Source organism: Indicator indicator, chromosome 29, assembly GCF_027791375.1.
Source record: "Indicator indicator isolate 239-I01 chromosome 29, UM_Iind_1.1, whole genome shotgun sequence".
NCBI classification, from domain to species: domain Eukaryota; kingdom Metazoa; phylum Chordata; class Aves; order Piciformes; family Indicatoridae; genus Indicator; species Indicator indicator.
The window spans coordinates 11,869,816-11,891,111 of NC_072038.1; the positions used below are offsets into that span (position 1 = coordinate 11,869,816).

At 49.5% G+C, this 21,296-nt stretch overlaps 1 protein-coding gene across 2 annotated transcripts; it reads right to left on the minus strand.

The window, feature by feature from the left end:
* Positions 1-3,952: 3,952 nt before the first annotated feature.
* On the minus strand, positions 3,953-14,185 carry PCTP (phosphatidylcholine transfer protein). 2 transcript variants are annotated; one of them, XM_054393948.1, is made up of 7 exons: positions 14,172-14,185; positions 11,017-11,134; positions 8,065-8,182; positions 6,192-6,271; positions 5,721-5,892; positions 4,993-5,060; positions 3,953-4,018 (listed from the first exon to the last, which is right to left on the minus strand). In XM_054393948.1, exons 1-7 carry the CDS (start codon positions 14,183-14,185, stop codon positions 3,953-3,955), a joined length of 636 nt encoding a protein of 211 aa, XP_054249923.1. The 2 variants fall into 2 exon arrangements, with proteins under 2 accessions (XP_054249923.1, XP_054249922.1); XM_054393947.1 differs by lacking the exon at positions 14,172-14,185 and having other exon boundaries at positions 11,017-11,157.
* Between the last annotated feature and the right edge of the window lie 7,111 nt (positions 14,186-21,296).

Sequence of the window (21,296 nt, forward strand, 5' to 3'; positions counted from 1 at the left end):
TTCTCACCTTGGAAATGAAGGTTTCCAGCAGAGAGTGGTTCCCATTTAAATGTTCCTGTCTCTCAGCAGGACTCCAGGATGCTTCTGCAATTCAGGTTGCAGATGAGAATAATTCTTTATGGCCAAGTTCTCAAAGAGAGGGAATCCTGAGCTAACACAGGAGTTCTCTTTCTCTGACTTCGTATGGAATCCTAATTAATATGTTAACTGGCAGCTGCAGACAATTAGCAAGATGCTTAAAGACCAGCTTTAGTCACCTGATTGATGATGATTCCTTCCAAGTCTGCAGCAGTAAGAAAAACTCCCGACTCAAACTCATCTTGCTATAGAGCTTCCTTCTTGTTCTTGCTCCTCCAAAAGCACTTTTCTTCCATCTAGATTTATCACAACTTACCTCCTGTTGTAAGCCTTTCCTTCTGGATTGCTGTGGAAGCTTTCAGTGTCTTCCCACCTTCAAGAGATGAGTGAAAACCAAAGTTCCCTTAGCTGATCAGAAGACTACAATGGGACAGTAAAATTTGTTTATGAATTATCTGTCTAGGGCAAGGCAACTCTGTGCTTGGAGAGGGAATGCAAACACTATCAGATCCCATCTGAAAATGCTCTTTATCCATAGAAAACTACCAGAAGGGAAAGCAGGAGTGTTGGTGGAGCATCATCTACTCTGTGCACTGGACAGCAGGAGTCAGTCCTGCTGCCTTCCCACACTGCTGTTCCACTCCATGACAAAACCCAGCCAATGAGCTGCTTGAGAAACGAAGCATCAGCCAGGTGTTTCCTGAGAAAAGACAACTTGTGTTTCCCTTCACACACCATCTTCTGAGAGGCAGCACTGCAGCCACTGAATATCTGACATCATTCACTCTGTTGACTTTGGGCTACTCAGAATCTTTCCTTTCCTTTCCCTTCCAACTCAAATACAACAGTTTTATGGAAAGCTGACATGGAAAGAATGGATTTGAACGACTGGGATGTGTTTGTATTCACTTTGTTGCAGCATCACTCCTTATGGAAACAGGAGGGGGCTGCCTAGTCAGCCCCCAAAGCAGCACAACATGCAAAGGGAGGGGATGGGCAGAGCTGCTGATTTCCACCCAGAGGTTCTACCTGAGAATAGATCCAAAGCTGATTAGCACTTGTGGAAAGCCTAATTATCACACTTCGGATCAGAAGCCTGTTTACTGCCAGAACTACAGCACTTTCCTAGTTCTGTTTGGCTGCTGGGAACTCTTCCCTAGTCCCAGTCAATCCCTAGTGGGATACCTACCTTGTAATCTGCAGGGATTAGCATCTGTCAGTGAGGTGGGATAGAGGAGATGAGAGGCTCCATCATCATCTACCAGGAATGCTTCTTTCCCTTTATGCACCCAATCTTATGTTTACCACAGGTCACTCTCACAGAAAACTTTCTGCTCTGTTTCCAGCCAAGCTGGGGGAAACACAAAGCTAACTTTCAGGTGGAGAATTAACAACCAGCATGGGAAGAGGAGGAGGGGGGGTGGGGATCCATTTTTTTAGCCCTGTGCCAGAGAACTCCTGATGCATAATGATTTACAGCTGTCACAGCAGGGACATTTCTGTTCAAGCTATCCCCAAAAGCTCACATGTGGAATTTATACAAGATCAGCCTTTAACCAGCCAGGAATAAAGGTCTGAGATGCTTTATCAGTGTCTTTACTGGAAAATGGCAACACTCTTTTGTTGTAATCCTCCATGTAGACAAAAGCACAAATGACACAAATCATAGAATGGCTTAGGTTGGAAGGGACCTTAGAGATCATCTCCTCCAAGTGGGACTTCTTTTTCTTCCCTACTAACAGGAGATAGGTGTAGTTACACACTGACATAACCTGGTGTCACAGCTTCTTCATGCCACTGTGAAAGCCCAGGGGGACCCAAATTTAACAGAAGCTCTGACACTGCATTCCTCTTATCATCAGTTAGCTGCTGGCAAGTGAAAAGCTGTTTTCAGCAGCTCCTGTTCAATCAAATGTGCTTTGCTCTGGGAAGTTGTGTAGAGCACAAGAACCTGCCTGTGCCATGGTTTTAGCTGGGACTACGTGAGCCAAGGCCACGTACTCCACACTCAGTGTGGGGTCTGTAGCAAGCAACGTTTGCAGCAAGGTGGACAATGGAGCCATTCAGCTGCTGAACTGCTCAGCCTCAGTGCTTCAGCCCACTGCAGACAAATGCACACTATGAGAAACAGCCAGAATGGCACAATCATCAGCTTTTGAATAGAAAAAAGCTTTCCCCCTTCCTCCTGCTTTCATCTTGTTAAAAGTACAGATGGGTGGGAGAAGAAAAGGATGGAAAAACCCAACCCCAACCTCACCTGTACATCACTCATCTCTGTGCACACACAGAGCTCACTACATCTCTAGCAAGCTTGAAGCTCTGAGCTTTAAGGCAGATTTACAGTCACAGGTGGGGTTTGTAGTGCTGTGGCAAGGAGGTCAGTTTGGCTCAGAAGGAAATGGAAATCAATCAGTTTGCATCATTGCTCCAGGAAGATTCATCCTCAGCTCATCTCCTTTTTAAACTTGATGTCAATCTACATCAGTTTAGTTTGCTTGTCTGCCTCCTCCTTGAGCAGTCCACCTAACCCCATCTACCTGATCCCATTTAATGGAGTTAAATCCAGCTGGTAGCCACTTCCAGAAGACATGGAATCCTCCTTGGTTCTCATGAACCCAAGTTACTCTCTCTGAAGTCTTTAAAAACAGAGCAGCCCACTTGTGACCTGCCCAGCATGGTGACTCTGAACCACTGAGAGACAGACTAAGAGCACTGCATGGGTAAATAATGATTTATCGGAAACCAATATTTACACCAAGTATAAAGGCAATCACTTCAGCCAGTTCTTCAACAAGCCAAAGCTGCTCCATCACAGGAATTGCTCAGTTACAGGATTAGCCTTAGGAGCAATGCAGAATATTCAAATCCCTGAGACCAAGGCCCTCTCATCTTTCATCCACTCCATCCTCCCCCACTACCAAAGGTGCTGGAAATTTCCTCTGCTGCTCAGTTCTGCTTGTAGTGGATTACCACCCAAAATGACAGCTTCCTCCTTTACAGCAGCATGAAACTTGACAACAGAAACAGGCCCAAGTTTCACATCCCCTTCATTCACATTCAGGTGCAGGCATCACTTAGAAATCCTTTCCAGTTTCAAGCCGTGTCCAAGCTGCTTTATAGACAAGGCTGACCCTGAAGATGCAAGTTGCTCCCCTTACACCAGACACGGAAGCCAGCTCCTCCTTTGTTTTTATTCTGGCAGGACACAGCTAATGGTTTTTACCTTTCAGACAGGGGTATTAAGATGTGAATGCAAAGCTTCAGGCACAAGTCCTTTTAGATCTGCACTTAAAGCTGTCACAAGGAAGTTCAGTAACACAGAATTCCAGATCCTTCTGCAGGCTTTTAGCAATTCACCTCCATGCCTTTAGCATTTTTTAGGTTCACAGTAGGCAGACAGTTTGAGAATTAAAATCTTGGGTAGCAGAAGTATTTCCTCCTAAGCAATGCAAGTCCCACTGCTCAATTTCAGTAGGAAGCCACCCTGCAAGGCCACAAAAGCAGATCCAGGCATGATTTTGAGTCCAAGATCAGACATTTTTCCTAGCAAGATCATTGTCTCTTGCTCCAGGATCTAACATTTCAACAGCAGAACCCCTCCAGCTGAGAGATAACAATCAGCAGAAGCAAAGCATGGGGGACAAGGCTAAACTTCAGTGCTTCCAAAGGGGTGCAGCTGCTGGTGGTGTTGCCTTGTCAGTGGCTGGCTCTTCAGTTGGAGATGGAAATAACAATCTCATAAAATTCAAGGCATAAACCAAGTGAAATACAATTCTTTCCATATTAGAGGTAGGTTTTATCCAGGGTGATATATGAACAGCCACTTCTGTAAGTGCAGAGCTCTAAGAAGGAAGCAATTCAGATCAACTCCAGGCTATGTGCTCTTGGGGTAACTATGGCAAGCTTTCTGGACATCCTTCAGGAAAGCAGGCACACCACTCTGTAAGGAGAGAAGTGGGAAAGGCAGTCTTGCATAATCCAACCAAGAAAAGACACCAACAAGAGGAGAAATACCATTATGGAGACCAAGGCCTTTGGATTCAGGATAGCTCTAAGGTCAGAGGACAGACCATTCCTTTAGACCTTCACAATCAGGCTGTACTGCTGAAGTTTTCCTGTGCTACAGCTGCTCACATGTGCTCTGGAACATGGATTTGTTGTACAAATTTACCTGCCTGGTTGACTAACCAAAGGAATTCAACAGGAATAAAATAAAGACAACTGCCATGAGAGCACAGAAAAAAATCACAGAATGTCAGGGGTTGGAAGAGACCTCCAGAGATCATCCAGTCCAAGCCCCCTGCCAGAGCAGGGTCACCCAGGGCAGGTCACACAGGACACATCCAGGTGGGGTTGCAAAGTCTCCAGAGATGGAGACTCCACAACCTCTCTGGGCAACCTGCTCCAGGGCTCAGCACCCTCACAGGGACAAACTTTTCCCTTCTGTTCCCCTGGCACTTCCTCTGCTCCAGCTTGCCCCCAGTGCCCCTTGTGCTGTCCTTGGACATCCCTGAGCAGAGCCTGGCTCCAGCCCTGCACATCTTTATCCCCAGCCATGAGGGCAGCCCTCAGGCTGCTCTGCTCCCAGCTCCAAGCCCCAGCTCCCTCAGCCTGGCCTCACAGGAGATGTTCCACCACCTGCAGCAGCTCTGTGGCTCTGGGCTGGACTCTCTCAAGCAGTTCCCTGAAGTCCTTCTTGAGCTGAGGGGCACAGAACTGGACACAATATCCCAGATGCAGACAATTTTCCAGAGCAGACAACAGCAAGTCTACAACTGGGGCTGCATCAGAGCTAGAAAGGGAGTGGAGAATGAAATCATTGTACCCAGTGTACAGAAGACAGGCGTGGGTGCAGTGAACACACTGCTTGAAACACATCAGCCAAAGACAATTTTACTGCCAACCTTTACTCACCTTAGCAGCCCAGTTGACCAGCCATGATGGAATCATCCCACCCGGATTATCAAAGTAGTACATATACACTAGAGAGGAGAGGGAAGTTAGCAGAGAGTCCTCCAGCCACATTCTCAGCATTAAGCCTAGCAGCAGGAGACAGGAGCTGCTGGTGTGCATGACTGACCACCAAGCACTGCAATTCTGCTCTAAATTCTTCACACAAAGCCAACTTGTACTGAAGTGGGATGTGAAGCAAGCACAGCCATTCCCAGTTAGCCTCTGGGAAACTGAGAGCACCACAATATTAGACCACTGCAAAGCATTTTAGGCAGCCTGTCTTATAAAACAAAGTTGTCTTGAAAGGACTGACCTCAGACAGGAGTCAGTCTCTAGGCAATCTCTACAAATGTGTCCAACCTGAGACTTCCACCAGACTGCAGCCCGCACCAGACTCAACCCAACCAGCCTGGCTAGCAGGAAAAGTGCAGGCTGGCGGAGCAGGGAGTGGAATGGGGGTGCAGAATGAAGTGGTCAGGAGTCTGCTCTCAGCTGTTAATTAAAAGACCCTTAACTAGAACACTGCACTGGCCACTTCCAAAACTTTCATTCATTTTAAAGTATTCCTGGTGCTCAGCAAATCCACTCCACAGGACCTGCTTTTACCTTCAGATTTCCAGCATCCTGCCCACACACTTCCTCACCCCTTTGGCTACACGACTTGTGACCACACTTTCTTCACCTCTTACCTTTAGAGCCAGCCTTGCCATCACTTTCAATCACCAGGCTTTGTTTATAGCTGCTCACTCTGATGATGCCAGGCTTTGCAGGGCACTGAGGAACAGACACACTCTGAGCTAACACCACCCAGATCTTCCGCCCATCCACAGCCATCTCCCGGCACTCACGAATATAGACGTACTGGGAGCCAAGTTGAGGAGGGATGTCAAAACACTGCCAGCTTGGCAGATGATGAATTGACAAGTGAATTCCATCACAAATGCCAGCCCCTTCACTCATGATTCTGCAGGATTCAATCCCAGTGAGCAATAACTCAGCTCTGTGAGCTTTAGTGCTGCGTAGGAAGAGGCACCCATACTCCTCTTCAGGCCATACATATCCATGTGGCCTGCAAAGATCTTAGATCAAGTGCAGCAGAGCATCCCTGGATGACCAGGTGACCAAAACCACTGGAGGCACAAAACCACTTGGAAGGATACATCTCTGTTGGAGAGAGGGAAGGGAAACTTCACCTCCCAGTAGATTACTTTTTCTCCATCGTATGTTTTCTCGTACAGTTCTAGTTGGAAAAAAAAAGAAGATTGTTGGAGAGGTTTCGTTTCTGCTGCAAGAGGATGATACATGGCATCAAGAACTGCTTGGATTTCTAACAGCAGCACATTTCACATCCGATCCTTGTGTCAAAACTTCTGTGTAAGGTAAAGTTGTAGCAGCAGAAGGCATTAAAATGCTCTGCAGCAGGGATTGTCAAGAACCAAACACAAAAATAGGTGGCCTGGGCTTTTGCTGATGTTCAATTCATTGATGAAAAAAAACCAAACCACCAAACCAAACAACTCCAAAACCAAACAAAACCCCCAAAACACAAAACCAGAATAAATCAGGGCAGAAGCAAGCAAATTCCTCTTCAAACAGTTAGCTCATGCAAAGCTTTTCCATCCCCAAGCTTTTCCCTCGCCTGTGCACACTGTGCTCAGCCCTGAGCCACAAGCACAGAGTGCTTTTTCACAAGCATGTCATTATCCTTGTAAATGATCCTGAGTTAACATGGAACTAGGACGAGCACTGCTTTCTAATAGCTGGAGAGGTCTTACAGGAGGGATTAATGGAGTTTGGAAAAGCTATTAGGAGTTCCACAGCAGTAACGGTGAACAAGAAGCTTGAATAGTTATGAGCCTTCATTACACTGCCTCCAGCCTGCCTGGAAACTCAATCAGAAGGCAACCAAATAGGAAAAAAACACCTAAGAATAGTCCCTAAAGCATGGCAGCAACTCACTTAGTAGTGTGGCACGAAGGAGAAAAACTAATTCACATCAAAGTGCACAAAGGAGTCTGAAGAGCTGCACAGCTTCTTCCCTTGAGGCAATAACAGCCAGGTCAGGGCAAAGGACCTGACAAGCCACAGGGCTGAGCCAGGGGAAATTCCTGTCTGCCTTGGGGCTGGTCCTTGTATGGAGGCAGTTCAAAAGGGTGTAGGTCACATTAACAGTCAGAGTGCTCTTTTCCTCCTTTACAGCAGACTCCTGCCTGAGTTGTAGAATTCCTTCAGAGGCAGTGCCTCTCAGTGCCTTCAGAGCCTGCCACACCACCTGCAGTGGTTTGGAGCATGAGGCTACACCAGACTGATCATCTCACTGCTGAGGCAAGGAGAGTGCCACACACCAGACATTCTTCCCCTGTACAACATCCTCTGTTGGTACGCTCTGTAAGGCATCCCTAACCCAGAAAAACAGCTTCTCCTCCAGGCTGGAGCAGCACAGGATGCACAAATCCGGCGGTAGTAAACACCCGCAGGCTGCTCTCCAGCAGAGGTCAGTGGAGCATTGGGTTAGTAGCCTTACTTCCATCTCTAACTGCAGAGCTCTCCTTTTTCAAAGGGATTTAGACTCTCTTTTAAAGACACCAACACAGCTGTGAGCTACCAGCACATCTACCTTTGCATCTCTGCTGGTCAGTCGTGTCCCACCTGCATTTGGAAGTCTGCCAATGCTAGAGGACAGCTCCAGCACAAAGCAGAATGCTTTGTCACCAGCTCCCACTTTGCATTACCTTACCACAACACACCACAGGGTTGGTTTGTTCATCACAGGCACAGCTGCATTTGCTGCTCTAGCAGTCAGTTTTTACCCATATCCTTTAACCAAAGAAAAGCCAAGATTCCCAAGGCAAGCCAAGATGAGCTCTCCCTGTCAGTGTTTGCATATCCTCAGAGTTCAACCTTATCCCAAAAGGTACTTCAGCCTGGCCTGAAGTCTTTGGATGCAACTTTAAAATACCTTTGAAGAAAGTTTTAATGAGAAGAGTCATTGTGGAGGTCAAATCTGCTCTGAAACTGCCCAGATGAGCTTACCTTTAACATACTGATCCCATTGCTTTCTGAAATCTAGGTCCATATAGACATCCACACACAGCTCTGGGGGGCAGTCAGCAAGACCACCAAAGATTTTATACTCATAAAGTCCTGATTGCTGTGGAAACAGAACGGGGAGAGGAAAAGTCACACAGGAAAGGGAAGTACTCTGCAGCAGGGAGAGCAGCTGAAGGAAGTTAGGTGGGGCACATACTACAAATGTGCTCAGGAGTTGTGAAAGCCAAGTGTTCAAAAAACAACGTCAGATTCAGGCTTTAACCTCTCGACTTTTTGATCTAGACATGAAAGTTTCAACCCAGACAGGCTGTCCTGCCCCACACAATGGCTGTTCCTTCCCTTACACCAGTCCCCTTTTACTTCATAAGTAGTTCCAAAGAGAGCATGTTTCTTCACACTCACACACACCCCCCAACCTCTTTTCATCTCCAGTGGTCAGTATGGACTAAATCCTGCCCACACTGAAGCTTCCCAGAAGCATGAAAGCCTTGTGGCAAAGTTTCCAGCCCCTATGCAATGTGTTTATTAAGCAACTCAGCCACTTCCAGGAGGTTACCAAGGAAAGATGTTGAATTGCTGGAGCATGTCCAGAGAAGGGCAACGAGGCTGGGGAGAGGCCTTGAGCACAAGCCCTATGAGGAGAGGCTGAGGGAGCTGGGACTGTTTAGTCTGGAGAAGAGGAGGCTCAGGGGTGACCTCATTGCTGTCTACAGCTACCTGAAGGGAGGTTGTAGCCAGGAGGGGGTTTGGTCTCTTCTCCCAGGCAACCAGCACCAGAACAAGAGGACACAGTCTCAAGCTGCGCCAATGGAGGTTTAGGCTGGAGGTGAGGAGAAAGTTCTTCACAGAGAGAGTGGTTGGCCATTGGAATGGGCTGCCCAGGGAGGTGGTGGAGTCACCATCCCTGGAGGTGTTCAAGAGGGGATTGGACGTGGCACTTGGTGCCATGGTTTAGATAGTCATGAGGTTTAGGGTGACAGGTTGGACTCGATGATCTTTGAGGTCTCTTCCAGCCTTCTTGATTCTATGATTCTGCATGATCTGGAATAAACTTTCCAGCAAGTTTTAGGTCTGCTCATGCTTCAGGCTGTGATACAAGGAAAGCTTCACAATCTTCATGGTTATATACAACAGATTATTATATCTGCCTTGAATATTTATCAGCTGTTTTCCTTCTGAAAGCTGTCTGCACTCAGCATATGGAAACTCCATCTGTGCCTATAGAGTGTTTGTACAATTGTCATCACCAGTTCAGGACTAAACTAAAACAATGAGAGTATTTTGAATATACAATGTAGGAGCCAAATCCAAGCATCCCCTAGGAAAGGGAGGGAAGGATTCTGTTAGTGAATGGCTGATCTTTCTTCTTCTCCTGCCTTCCTCAAGTCAACCCTAGAAGATGAAGATTGGATGTACCAGAAGAGAATAGTGGGCCCAAGGGCTTAAGCCACTCATCTTCACTGTAGTTTCCCTGAATCACTCGCTTCAAAGCTGGACTGTTCAGCTCCATGCCCTCACAACACCTTTGGGGTTTATCTGCACGAGAAAAAAACTAATCTGGAAAATATCACACCTGAGATTGAGATGAGACCCAAACAGCATATGCCAAAGCACAACACTGGTGCCACCCACATGGTTGCTTGAGCTCAAACACTGATTGCAGGGCAGTAGTCAGAAGTGCTATGTGGATTATCGTGCACGTGTGTGTATTTACGTTAGGTGTGGCACAAGGCAGGAGAACAACAAAGCACAATCTCTTCACTCTTGCAGTGACTCAGAAAGGAAGCCCTTACTTCCTCATGTCATGGGGCTGCTCTTCCACTGAAGAGAAGTTGTTTTTGTGTTCTTCTCCTGGACTTGGATTGCAACCGCACCTTGAGAGGGAGCAAACCAAAGCCCACACCAAACCTTAATTCTGCAGTTCAGCAGCACACTCACTGCTCTTGGTGTCCTTCTGCTTCCTCTCAGAGAAGAAAGCCATGCTGCAATTTTCTCATTTAAGCTATCAGAGCTTGTCTCCAAGGCTCTGCAAGTCATTGTGTCCTTTGTACCTTATCAAGGCCATGTCACAGTTACAAGCTCCCAGAAGAACAGCTTTAGGATCTCAAACCATTACACTGCATTGCTTGTTTCAAAAGCTTTCATGTTCCAGCCAAGAGGCAGCTGGAAGCATCTGTAATACTTTTAATCAAGGATTAGCAGAAGATACTCATACAATACAGGTCTTTAAGGCACTCTTGCTCCACCACAGGTTAAAACAGACCTGTAACCATGTCATTTACTGTCACATAATCCAGAAATCACTAAATTCAGGGTGCAAGTGTTGCACGACCTCATCTCCTGACTTAGGACACGGGATTCTGCTTTTCATTAGGCTCTCAACCGGTTCCCAGCATGAGCCCAGCCGTTCTGCAGCCTTTGCTGCTTTTGGATCGGCTGAAGTTGGCTGGAAAGCAGCAGAGGCTTCTCCATCCTGTGCCTTTATACAGCAGGGCCGCTGAGCAGAGGAGAAGCCATTTCATAGCATCACAGAACGCCCTGGCTGGAAGGGACCTCTAGAGCTCACCTATTCCACTCCCCGCAGCGAGCAGGGCCATCCCCAACTGTATCTCCTTCCCTTCCCGCAGGCTGGCGTCGCGGTGCTCACAGCAGAGCCGCTTTCCCCAGCCGCAGTTAATGGCATTACCCTCAAAGCTGCTTTCTGCGAGCCCGCAGAAACCGAGCCCGGGCGGGCACCGGACCTCAGCCTGAGCCGTGCGGGGAACCGGCGGCTCCGGACCGGGACGTGCGACCGTCCCCCTTCCTCCCGCAGCCCCGGAGCGCTCCGTCCGCGCCCCGCCTCGCTGCTCCGGCTCAGCCCCGGGCGGGGAGGGCCGGAGGTACGGCCGCCCCCCGGTGCGGCGGAGCTGGCCGCCGCCGCCGCCGCCCGCCCACCTCGTCGTACAGCCGGTAAATCCGCACTCCCATGCTCTCCACCAGGAGCTGCCAGGGCCGCCCCGGCGCCGGCTGGTCCAGCTCCCGGCATGCGGCCTGGAACTGCTGCTCGGAGAAGCTCCGCGGCGGCAGCGGCTCCATCGTCCCCGGCAGCTCCATCGGCGGCGGTCGGGCGTGGGGCACTGGCGGCCGCACCGGGCCCAGCCAATGGCCGCCGCCGCCGCCCCTCCCCGCCCGGCCCCCGCCGCGCTGCGGGACCGCCGCCATGACGGGGCCGGGGGGCAGGGGCCGGCTCGGCCCGGTGCAGGGAGCGGGGGCGCTGGGGGCGTTGCGGTGCAGAGCCAGGCGGGTCGGTGCCTTCCCCAAGAAACAAGTGACAGGAGCAAAGGAAACCTCTGGCTGCAGTAGGGGAGGTTGAGGTTGGACATCAGAAGAAATTTCTGCCCTGAAAGGCTTCTCAAACACCGGGAGAGGCTGCCCAGGGAGGTGGTTGAATCCCCGTCCCTGGAGGTGTTTAAAAGCCGCAGAGATGCGGTGCTGAGGGACGTGGTTTAAGACCAGCCATGGTCGAGTTTAATAATGGTTGGACTCAATGGTCTCAAAGGGCTTTGCGAGTCTGTGCGCCCTTCGCCCAGCCAAGCCCCAAACGCTCTGCAGCTGGTTTGTAGGTGTTTGACACAGGCATGCACCCACCGAGGTCCAGCCAGCCTGACGCTGGGGTCAGCAAAGAGGAGGTGGCGGCAGTCTCCAGCATAGTGGGGACTGGGGTGGAAGGGGACAGAAAACTGTCACTGAGCCCCTAAGGGAGGAGGAATCCAGTGGCAGGGACACAGCTCACACCTTACTTGGGCTCCTGCTGAATGTCACCAGCACTGACACTGTGTGTGAGGCTGGCACAGACACAGCACTCAGGTCATCAAGGTGTAAGTGGCTCAGGCAAGTTTTCTCCCTGGAGCTGTAAACCTGCTTTCGTTATGGCTCTATTCTTCTAGTGAGTTTTTTTCCTGCAGAACACTGAGACTTCAGAATAGCTCACATCAGGTGTGAGCTATGGGATGTCATCAGACCTACTGAGTGGCAAAGAGCCTGTTTGAGGTGGTAACCTCTGTGCAAGGCTGGCAAAATTCAGCTCTTCCTAGCTCCCCTGCCAAGGGCCTGAGCTCTGTGACAAAGAGTCCACTTATGTCGGCTGTCCCTTCCAGTTCCAGTCAATTGATTTCCAAGCAGAGCATGAGGATTTCTGGCTGACTCTGGTCTGGACATACAGGCTGAGCATCATCCTTGCACAGGCCAAAAAGCTTTTGGAGAGAGGGCAAGGTAGCATCTTGCAACCCTTTTCCTAGCATGTAAATCTGGTGCCAGAACTTGACCTGTATCCTCTTTCCAGGGTCATGTCACTGATGGGGAGAACTCTCTGCTCATACAGGACCTGCTCTCACCTCCCCACTGAAACTGACAGGCAGATGTTCCAGTTATTTTGGTTTATTTTTGTTATGACCTTTGATTATTAATATTTATACAATATATATTAAATATTTTGGCTTCTTTATGTTCTTTGTCTGAACCCTTATGAGTAGATCCTTGGCTGAGCCAAGCTGAATTCTGTGAAGCTATGCTGCTCAGCCAGCTGAGGACCTCAAAAATCACAGAATGTTAGGGGTTGGGAGGGACCTCCAGAGATCATCCAGTCCAACCCCCCTGCCACAGCAGGATCACCCAGAGCAGGTCACCCAGGGATACATCCAGGTGGGGTTGCAAAGTCTCCAGAGATGGAGACTCCACAACCTCTCTGGGCAGCCTGCTCCAGGGCTCAGCACCCTCACAGGGACAAATTTTTCCCTTCTGTTCCCTTAGCACTTCCTCTGCTCCAGCTTGCCCCCAGTGCCCCTTGTGCTGTCCTGGGACGTCCCTGAGCAGAGCCTGGCTCCAGCCCTGCACATCTTTATCCCCAGCAATGAAGGCTCCAAGCTCCAAGCCCCAGCTCCCTCCTCCTGTCCTCATAGGGAGTTGTTCCACTGCCTGCAGCAGCTCTGTGGCTCTGCTCTGGACTCTTTCAAGCAGTTCCCTGAGGTCCTTCTTGAGCTGAGGGGCCCAGAACTGGACACATTATTCCAGATGTGGCCTCAACAGGGCAGAGTAGAGGAGATCTAGTCTTTAAAATGGAATATGAGGCAGTTGGTGAGACTTACTTATCTTGCACAAATACTTCTTCAGATGGCAGTTTTATTTCACCATTTTTCTATCTCCCTTTTAAATCCCATTCATGCTCTGAGATAGGACTCATGTGAGGCTGAAAGAACCTGTGGCTTGTCTCTTCAGGAGCCCTGCTTGTGCCAAAGGACTCAAGTGATGATAGCTCAGCGCTGCCTGATGCGTTGCAGTGAATGTTTTGCATGATGTGGTTGCTGCATGGCACCAGAGCTGGGAGCTGGCTACAGCTGTCTGGCCACTCCCCTCAGCATGCTCATGGAAAAAGATTTCTCTCACAAGGCCACTCTAGGGACCAAAGCTTTCAAAAAAAAGGCATTACTATATGACCTTTTTTCTTGGTAAATAAGGAGTGGTGAGCTCCTAGGACAGCACAAACAGTTCTGAGAGGAGGTTTTCTTTTCTGCTTTCGTGTGTGTTTATGTAAGTGTTGTTATTTTTCACTTCTGCAGCCATCTCTTGCCCTTAGCTTAGGGAGAGGCCAAACTTTGAACCCAAACCCTTTGATATCTGCACTCCTAGTGGGGCTGCAGTCTGTAGTTAAGTTCAGACACTGCAGGAACTGACTACCCAGGGCTCTGCCTCACCAGGCAGTGGGATAGCAACTGCTTCAGGGCAGCTGGTTCTGGGAACATGAACCCAAGCCTGAGCACCAAAAGCAGCCTAGATACAGCACAATCCAGTCCCACACATGGATCAGGGACCTAGGGGTTCCTATTCTAGGGCAGTGGGGGGGTGTTCCAAAAGTGCCCACAGCCTGACCCCCATACTTCGTATTTCTTAGGTATTTAGCTGTTGCTGCACTGAGTGGGAAATGATACCTCAAGAAAAGTTGCTGATCTGGGCTGTCGATGGGGTTAAAGCACCTCAGCTGCCCACCTGTTTTTCAGAATGGAATTTATCTGGGTTAATTCCACCCTAGCACCTACCCTTGCTGTTACTGACACCAGCACCCAGCCATTCTGTGGCTTCCGTGGTGGGGAATCAAACCATCAGGAAATCAAAGGTGAGCAGAAACGAACCCAGCAGGCAGTGCTAGGCTGGCGTTTGATTTCCTGTGTTTGTTTTGGGTCTGGGTGCCCCCATGTGAGAGTCCTACCAGCCATACTGTGCTTTCCTGCCTCTGTCTCTGTGTGGCAGTGCTGCACTTTGAGAGATTCTTGAGGATGAAGAAAAGTTGTGGGATTTTGATGAATTCAGCTGTTGTGCAGGCAGACCTATGCCATTGTCATCCCATTTTACTCAGGGCAGTCCAAACACTTGGCAGAGGTGCTGGCTGGTCCTGCCACACTTTGTATACAGCCTGCACATTCTATTGCACACAGCCAGGCCAGTCACAGTCTGCTGCTGCTTCCTGGACTGCATTATATGAAAGCTTTCCCTACAAATTGCTTCTTGACTTCTGCAGTTTGCAGAAGCGAATTCTTCATCCTGAAAGGTGAAAAGTACCAAGAGCATCTCCCCCACACACATATGCATGTGTGAGGCAGCCTGTGTTCTCCCCTGCCTGAGTCAAAGGGAGATTTGTTTCTTCAGCACTTTTAAAATATGGATGAGCTCCAGCCTGCCTGCCACACAGAGATCCTTATATATTCCATAGATTTTTCTATTCCTGCTTGACTATGCAGGCAGGAAGGGGCAGCCAGAGTGGCCATCATCTCTTTTGCACAGCACTAGCACAAGGCATGCACTGTTTGAGCTGTCACAGGAGGTCTTAAGTGGCAACTAAACACTGGCTTGTAACAGCCTTCTTCACAGAGCTGCAATCAAACCCCCCTACAGAGATGACTTTACAAACATTAGCCCCTGCACAGATCTGACTCTCTCTGTGTTGAGTAGTTTCACCAATGGAAGAGGATTCAGAGAAGAGCTTGAGTTCTGCTGATCTCCTGCCTTCTAATACTAAGATTTTTTTTTTTAATCTTTGGTTAGAAATAGGGTGCCAGGACCCATCCCTTTCATTTGGCCATGTTCACTTGTGGTTCAGGGAGTCACAGAATGGTTCAGGTTGGAAGGGACCTCAGAGATCCTCTGCTCCAACCTCCCCACCATGGGCAGGGACACCTCTCTAGATTCAGCTAGATTCAGCTGCTCAAGGTCTCATCCAGCCTGGCCTTCGACACCCCCAGGGAGGAGGGAGCCACAGCCTCCCTGGGCAGCCTGTGCCAGAGTCTCACCACCCTCCTACTGAAGAACTTCTTCCTCAGCTCCACTCTAACCCTGCTCTGCCTCAGCTTCAAACCATTCCCCCTTGGCCTGTCTCTAGACACCCTCATGACAAGTCCCTCTGCAGCCTTCCTGTGGGATCCCTTCAGGTATTGGGAGGCAGCTCTAAGGTCCTTTTTAAGTCCTTTTAGCTACAGGTTTCTGGGGAGTGATGCATTCCCAGTGCAAGCACAGAGGAGACTGTGAGGTGCAAACCTGTCTGCCTTGAGGAAGGAGGGGGTAGTTTTAAAACTTCACTTGTAGGAGGGAAGGGATTGCAGGATTATCTGGATGACCTAAAATGACTCATTCCAAAGATAAGCTGTTTAGATCTTGACTGGATGTGGCAAGTGGTTGTCACTACCACACCCTCTACTTTCCTAACCTGTTTACATGGATGTAGAAATATTTCTAAACCTTTCCTTTAGCCTGTGATGCTGCAGCAGGTGATCTAGCTGGAAGGCTGTCTTGTGGGCATAGTGAGAACTGATTTTACTCCAAGAATTCTTCCCTTTTCAGCTACCCTTTTAGCTCAGACACTTGATTTACTGTTGATGTCACAGAAGCCATCTATGATATAGGAGAAAGTCTAGGCTATATGCAGTGTTTTGGATAGGTCTTGTGTATCAATTTAATCCCAAGGACAGCAGTCTACAGAGATGTTTGATTTCAAGGAAGTAATTAAACCACTGGGCTGTGTGGGTTAGCTGAAAGCTCACTATTTTCTTTCTGCTGCTGGAGAGTCAATGAGAACTGGTGGAAATCTCCTTCTTCATTGGAGTGACCATTTGGAGAGGGAACACTGGGTGCTCCCCATGCCTTGTCTACAAAAGGTCTCTTGACATCACCTGTGAGGCAAGGTTGGACAAGTCACTTTGCAGCTCTTTGTCTGCATTTCCCTTCATGTCCTTGTGCCCTGTGGATTCTTTGGTGTGCTTTGCAGGTGGAAGAGGAAGAAAAGCCCTCTGCAGGGCCATGGGAACAGATCACTCCTACTCTGACTTAAATCTGAGCTCAAGCTGCTGGATCTTACTGCAATGGCCTCTACCAAAAAGCACTGTCATGGTGAAATGACATGGCCTTGGGTTTGGTATCAGTCAGGAAGCTGCCACCCTGCCTAAATATTCAGAGGTTCATGAACTGCCTTGTGTGAGATGCAGGATTTGGCTGCTGGTGGTGTGGTGCATCCCTCTGATAATTAAAAGCACAAGGCAGATGAGGAATGCAGCTCTTCAGATGTGACCTTCATGTAATTACCAAAGCAGTAGGAGATAAGAACAATTGTTTTCAGTTCCAGGTGTCCTGTTGTCTGCAGGAAGATTAAGTGAAAGTGGAGCAGGGCAGTGACAGACTTCAAATGCACAGCAGGGGAATTGATGTTGACCAAAGTACTGGTAGGATCTAATGGAGTTCAAAGAAAATTCCTTTCCATATTCCAAGTCACCGAAGAGGTTTCTCACAGTCATTATAAGCACATCCATCTCAGCAGCCTGATTACAGGCAGGGTGGGTGGTTTGCAGAGCTGTCAGCCACAGGGGCAGGGCTCCCTTCTGCTGTAAACTATTTTAATGAGGGGGGAGCTACAGGACCTGATGTGAAATGATTTAGCTCTGGGGTTTAACTGGCTCTGCCAAGGACTCCCTTCCTCAGCACAAAACACAAACACTGCAGGATGTGCTAAGGACAATTTATAATACATTAAACAAATTGAAAGAGAGCTTCAGTCAATGCACTCCACTGGAGTGTTGTGTCCATGTGTGGGCTCAGGGATGAAATACAGGAAAATTCAGTGGAGGCTTTGGGAAAAGGCAAGAAAAATCTAATTGAGTAAGGAGCCCACAATGGCTGCACTTTGCCAGATTAATGAGTCACTGTTTGCTGTGCTGCTAGGGCCCAGGAGACTGCTAGAAACTCAAAGGAAGCTGTGAGGTATTGCAAGTGTGTCTTAGTAGGCAGAGCCACAGCATTGCTCAACTGAGGAGCAGAGTTCTGCTCTCTCAGCAGGCTGCAGGGGTCCAGAGTCACACAGGCTTCTCCCTTTTTGTCCCAGCCTCTGGGCCTGCACCTCCTCCAAAGCAGGTTTGCTAAGGCCACCAGGAGGAGGTTTTGTCATCAAGAGCAGGTCCTTAAGGGGAGCTGTGTAGCATTTAACCACAGGTGTGGACCTGTAGCCCTCACTGCAGCTGTTGCTCAGGCCTGAAGTTTCCTCAGCTGTTTGTGCTGAATTTCTGCAGGTGCTGAACATGCTGCCTGGGGTGTGTTTGGTTCTTCTTTCCTAGCATCCTGGGAAAGTAATGCTCAGAACACAACAGGACCTTAAAAGGCAGAGATTGTCACTTATCCCTTTCTTTTTTAAACACCAGAGAGGTGATACCCGGGTTGTATTTGACCCTTCAGTGCCTGAGAGCTACAAACCCACCCTTGTAGGGGAGAACCCACCAATGGTTCAGCACTGGAGGGAGGTGTCCTTCCCATCACAGCTTTTCTGCTTCACAGGGAGAAGTTACTCTGCCACTGGCTCTAGAAGAGACTGTGACTTTCTATCCTATTGCTAGGGCATGCTCTGCACAGAAACACCTCAGTTCTCAGCCCAGCCTCAATGCCTGTTTATGTGTATTTCAGATTAGTTCCTCAAGAATCAGCACTGGGAGTTATTTTATGTAATACTCTCAGTATTTTATGTAATACTTCCAGTAATAAAGTTGGCATGGAAGAGTGAGAATGTACTAGTGGAACTGCTGATGGTGTAAGGCTGGGAGGGAGGCTCTCTGTCAACACAGGAGGACCAAATGAAGCACTGGAAGGGCTAGAGAAGAGTTGATCTAATAGGAATGGAGTGAAATTTAGGTCATGCACATATGTGCTAGCGGTGGGAGTTTCTGATATAAAATGATAACCAGAGCTGATAGTGGAGAAAAATCCAGAAGTGCTGAACAATCCGAGGCTAATGGTGAAATATTCAAGTTTCTGGAAAAATACTTGCACTGGTAAGGTCTCACCTAAAAAAAAAAAATGATTGAAGATAAGAGTGAGAGAGTCAGATTTCTAGGATTTAAAGAGTTAGTTGCCAACAGAGGGAACACCTATTTCAGGCAAAGCCTTACTCATCCATGTATAATTGACCACAAATCCATGCAGCTAGGAACAAGGTAGAGATTCCTAGATATCAGCAGGGGAAGGCTCACAGTCTTCCAACTGGAGGAGCAGGAAATCCAGTTGCTCTGAGGTGGAACTCGACATGTTTAATAAAGATATTACCTGGCACATCTGCCTGTATCAGGAAGGGCTGAACTTAGCCCAAGATTCTCTCTGACAGCTCTGCCCAGATCCAGTCTGCTTGAATGCTGAAATGCTGCTGAAATGCTACTGAAATGCTGCTGTGTTTGGAGGGAACACTTGCAAATGGGGGTGGGGGGAGTGCCAGTTTGCTGCATTAAATTGTGGAGCTTTTCCAGAAACCCCTGGCTGATTGGGCTGGAGGAGATGAGCCCTTGGCAGGATCTCCATCACTGAGGAGTTCTTAATGATACACAGGGTGAAATCCTGGCCCCCTGAAGTTGATGGAAGTTTTGCTATTAGTTTCTGTGAGGCCAGGATCTCACCCTGGAAAGGGAGTCAAAAGTACAAGCATGCTTTCAGAGGCAGAGTGGCTGATTAAATCCATCTGGTGCGCTGCTCTTTTATCAGTCATTGATAAAATACTGCCTTGAAAATATAAACTTTGGGTAAGCCTAACCACGGAATTCAAACATACACTTTTACAAGACCTGAAAGCAAACTTCTCCTGATTTTTGTCTGAAAAGAACAGAAATCAGGGTAAAATTAAAAAAAAAAAGAAACCAAAGCAAAACACAAACCCATCCACTCCAACCCAGAATTTGATGTTCTGCTGAAACGAGTGATTAAAATGTAAGAAAGACAGCTAAGTATTTCTAGATGATACATCAAACGTGATCCTCTAAAGGTGTGATCCTCTAAAGGTGTCATCCAAAACTTTGTCCCTCCTGAGGATTTAACCCCCAACTGGGAGTTCACCTGGACCATGCTTTTGCAGTGCCACCTAGCACTGCTAGCACTGCCAGCGCTGCCAGCTCAGAAGGGATGGTCTCAGGGTTGAGACTGATGGGTCCGGGCACCCTGCTCACTGGTGAGCAGGAGGACACAGAAGGACGGAAAATCTTCTCCCTGACCCCGTGTTTGAGCTCACACAGGCAGGGCACGATGCCGGCCAAGCAAGAGACACGCAGATCGCCACCGTCAGCATCTCCAGTGGCCATGTGGGACCCTGCAGCGCCAGCACCGCCGAGGGGAGCGGCGTGGGCAGGGCAGGCTCCTTGCTCGCCCAGCCCAGCCTGGTCCCTAAAGTCCAGCCTTCCTCCGGGCACCCTCCCAAAGACAGCCGGACCTTCCCCGGTGAGTGCCGCCCCGCCCGCCGCAGCTCCCGCCGCTGAATTTGCTCCGGTCCCTTAATTGTTTCGCTCTCACCAAGAACTTTGTTTACAGTCCCTTGTGCAGGGAGCTGGAGCTGCATCCCCCTCTTATGCTTGCTCCGGGCTGGTGCCCGTCTCAGTCCTGTCTAGCAGTCGGGAGGTAAGGCACAGCTCGGCATGATGGCACGGCACGGCATGGCACGGCATGGCAGCGCAGGGCTCAGCAAAACATGGCACGGCTCAGCTCGGCTCAGCTCGTAGCCGCAGGACCCGCACAGCCGACGACCGCGTCCCCGCTGCTTGTCGGTGCCCGCGGGGCTCCTGCTCCGCCGCCGCCGCGCCCGGGAGCCGGCTGCCCGCATCGGCGGGACGGGCTGGGGCTGATGGGGCGCCGAGGCAGCGCTGTGCGCCGGCTGGCTTCAGCCCCGCTCCTCCCGTGGGGCTGTCCCCGCGGGATGCAGTGCGGCGGGTGGAGGCTGCGGCTCTCCCGGTGCGTGTGCCCGGGGCTGTGCTTCGCTCGCTGCGGGCTGGGGGCAGCGAGACGGCGAAAAGCTCCCCTCGCCCCCTCGGCTCTCTGCTCGCTTGCCGAGGTGTGCGGGCAGGCGGTGCTGACGCGGGGTGGTTTGCTCTAGGTGCGCTTGGGGGAGTTTACAGACGCGTTTGAACTTTTTGCCATTGCAGATAACAAAGTTTTGTTTGTGGAGCGGTTTAGTTGGCTCCCATCCTACCTCCGGCTATGCCTGGGAAGTAAAAAAAAGGTGTAAAAGCTTAAATCTGGTAGTTGTGGTGCCTAAAAACCCGGCGGTGGGAGCTTCTCGGCATCCCGAGGCTCAGGCAGCTGGCACGGGTGGCACATATTCTCCTCCTGCACGTGAAGTTCAGGGCCTGATCCTGGGCTCTTGTCAGTGCCGCTTCTGGTGCTCTGTGCCCAGAAATCTTCAGATGGAGAAGAGCTGCGGGGTTGTGTGCAGGAGGACTGTAGCCTGACAGATTCCAGATGAACTCTGGCTCTCCATCAGCACAGAAGGGCTCCTTATGCTGCTTGCCGTGGTCACTTTACTGCAAAGCCAAGTGTGAAGCATGAGCCGTATGGGTGACTGGAATTCTACATAAGCAAATAAGGGTGTCTGAAATATTATGCAAGATACAGAGAATCAGGTCCAGAGCCTGAAGGAAGAAAACTTGAATGTGTCCTACTGGTTCTGAGCAAAGTGCAAAGAAGGGGAAGGGATTGTGGTGGCTGAGGAATCGCAGCTCTGTGTTCAGCATGTGGGAAACCCCCTGAGAGAGCACCACGCTGAAATGATTCAGAGTTCAAATGCTGCAAGCTTCATGTCTGCTTCTCATGGGCTTCTCCTTCTCAGCTCTGTGGTGAGGGAGAGAAGGAGGAGAGAAGGAATCCTGGCTGTAAGAAGTGGCTCTGTCAGTCAAGCCTTT

Coding starts and splice junctions, on each gene's coding strand:
- PCTP (XM_054393947.1), bottom strand. CDS start 11,157: ATGGAGCCGCTGCCGCCGCGGAGCTTCTCCGAGCAGCAGTTCCAGGCC. Junction 5,893..6,191: donor TCCCTCTCTCCAACAGAGAT/GTATCCTTCCAA, acceptor CTTGGCTCCCAG/TACGTCTATATTCGTGAGTG. Junction 5,061..5,720: donor TGGCAAGGCTGGCTCTAAAG/GTAAGAGGTGAA, acceptor TCTCCTCTCTAG/TGTATATGTACTACTTTGAT.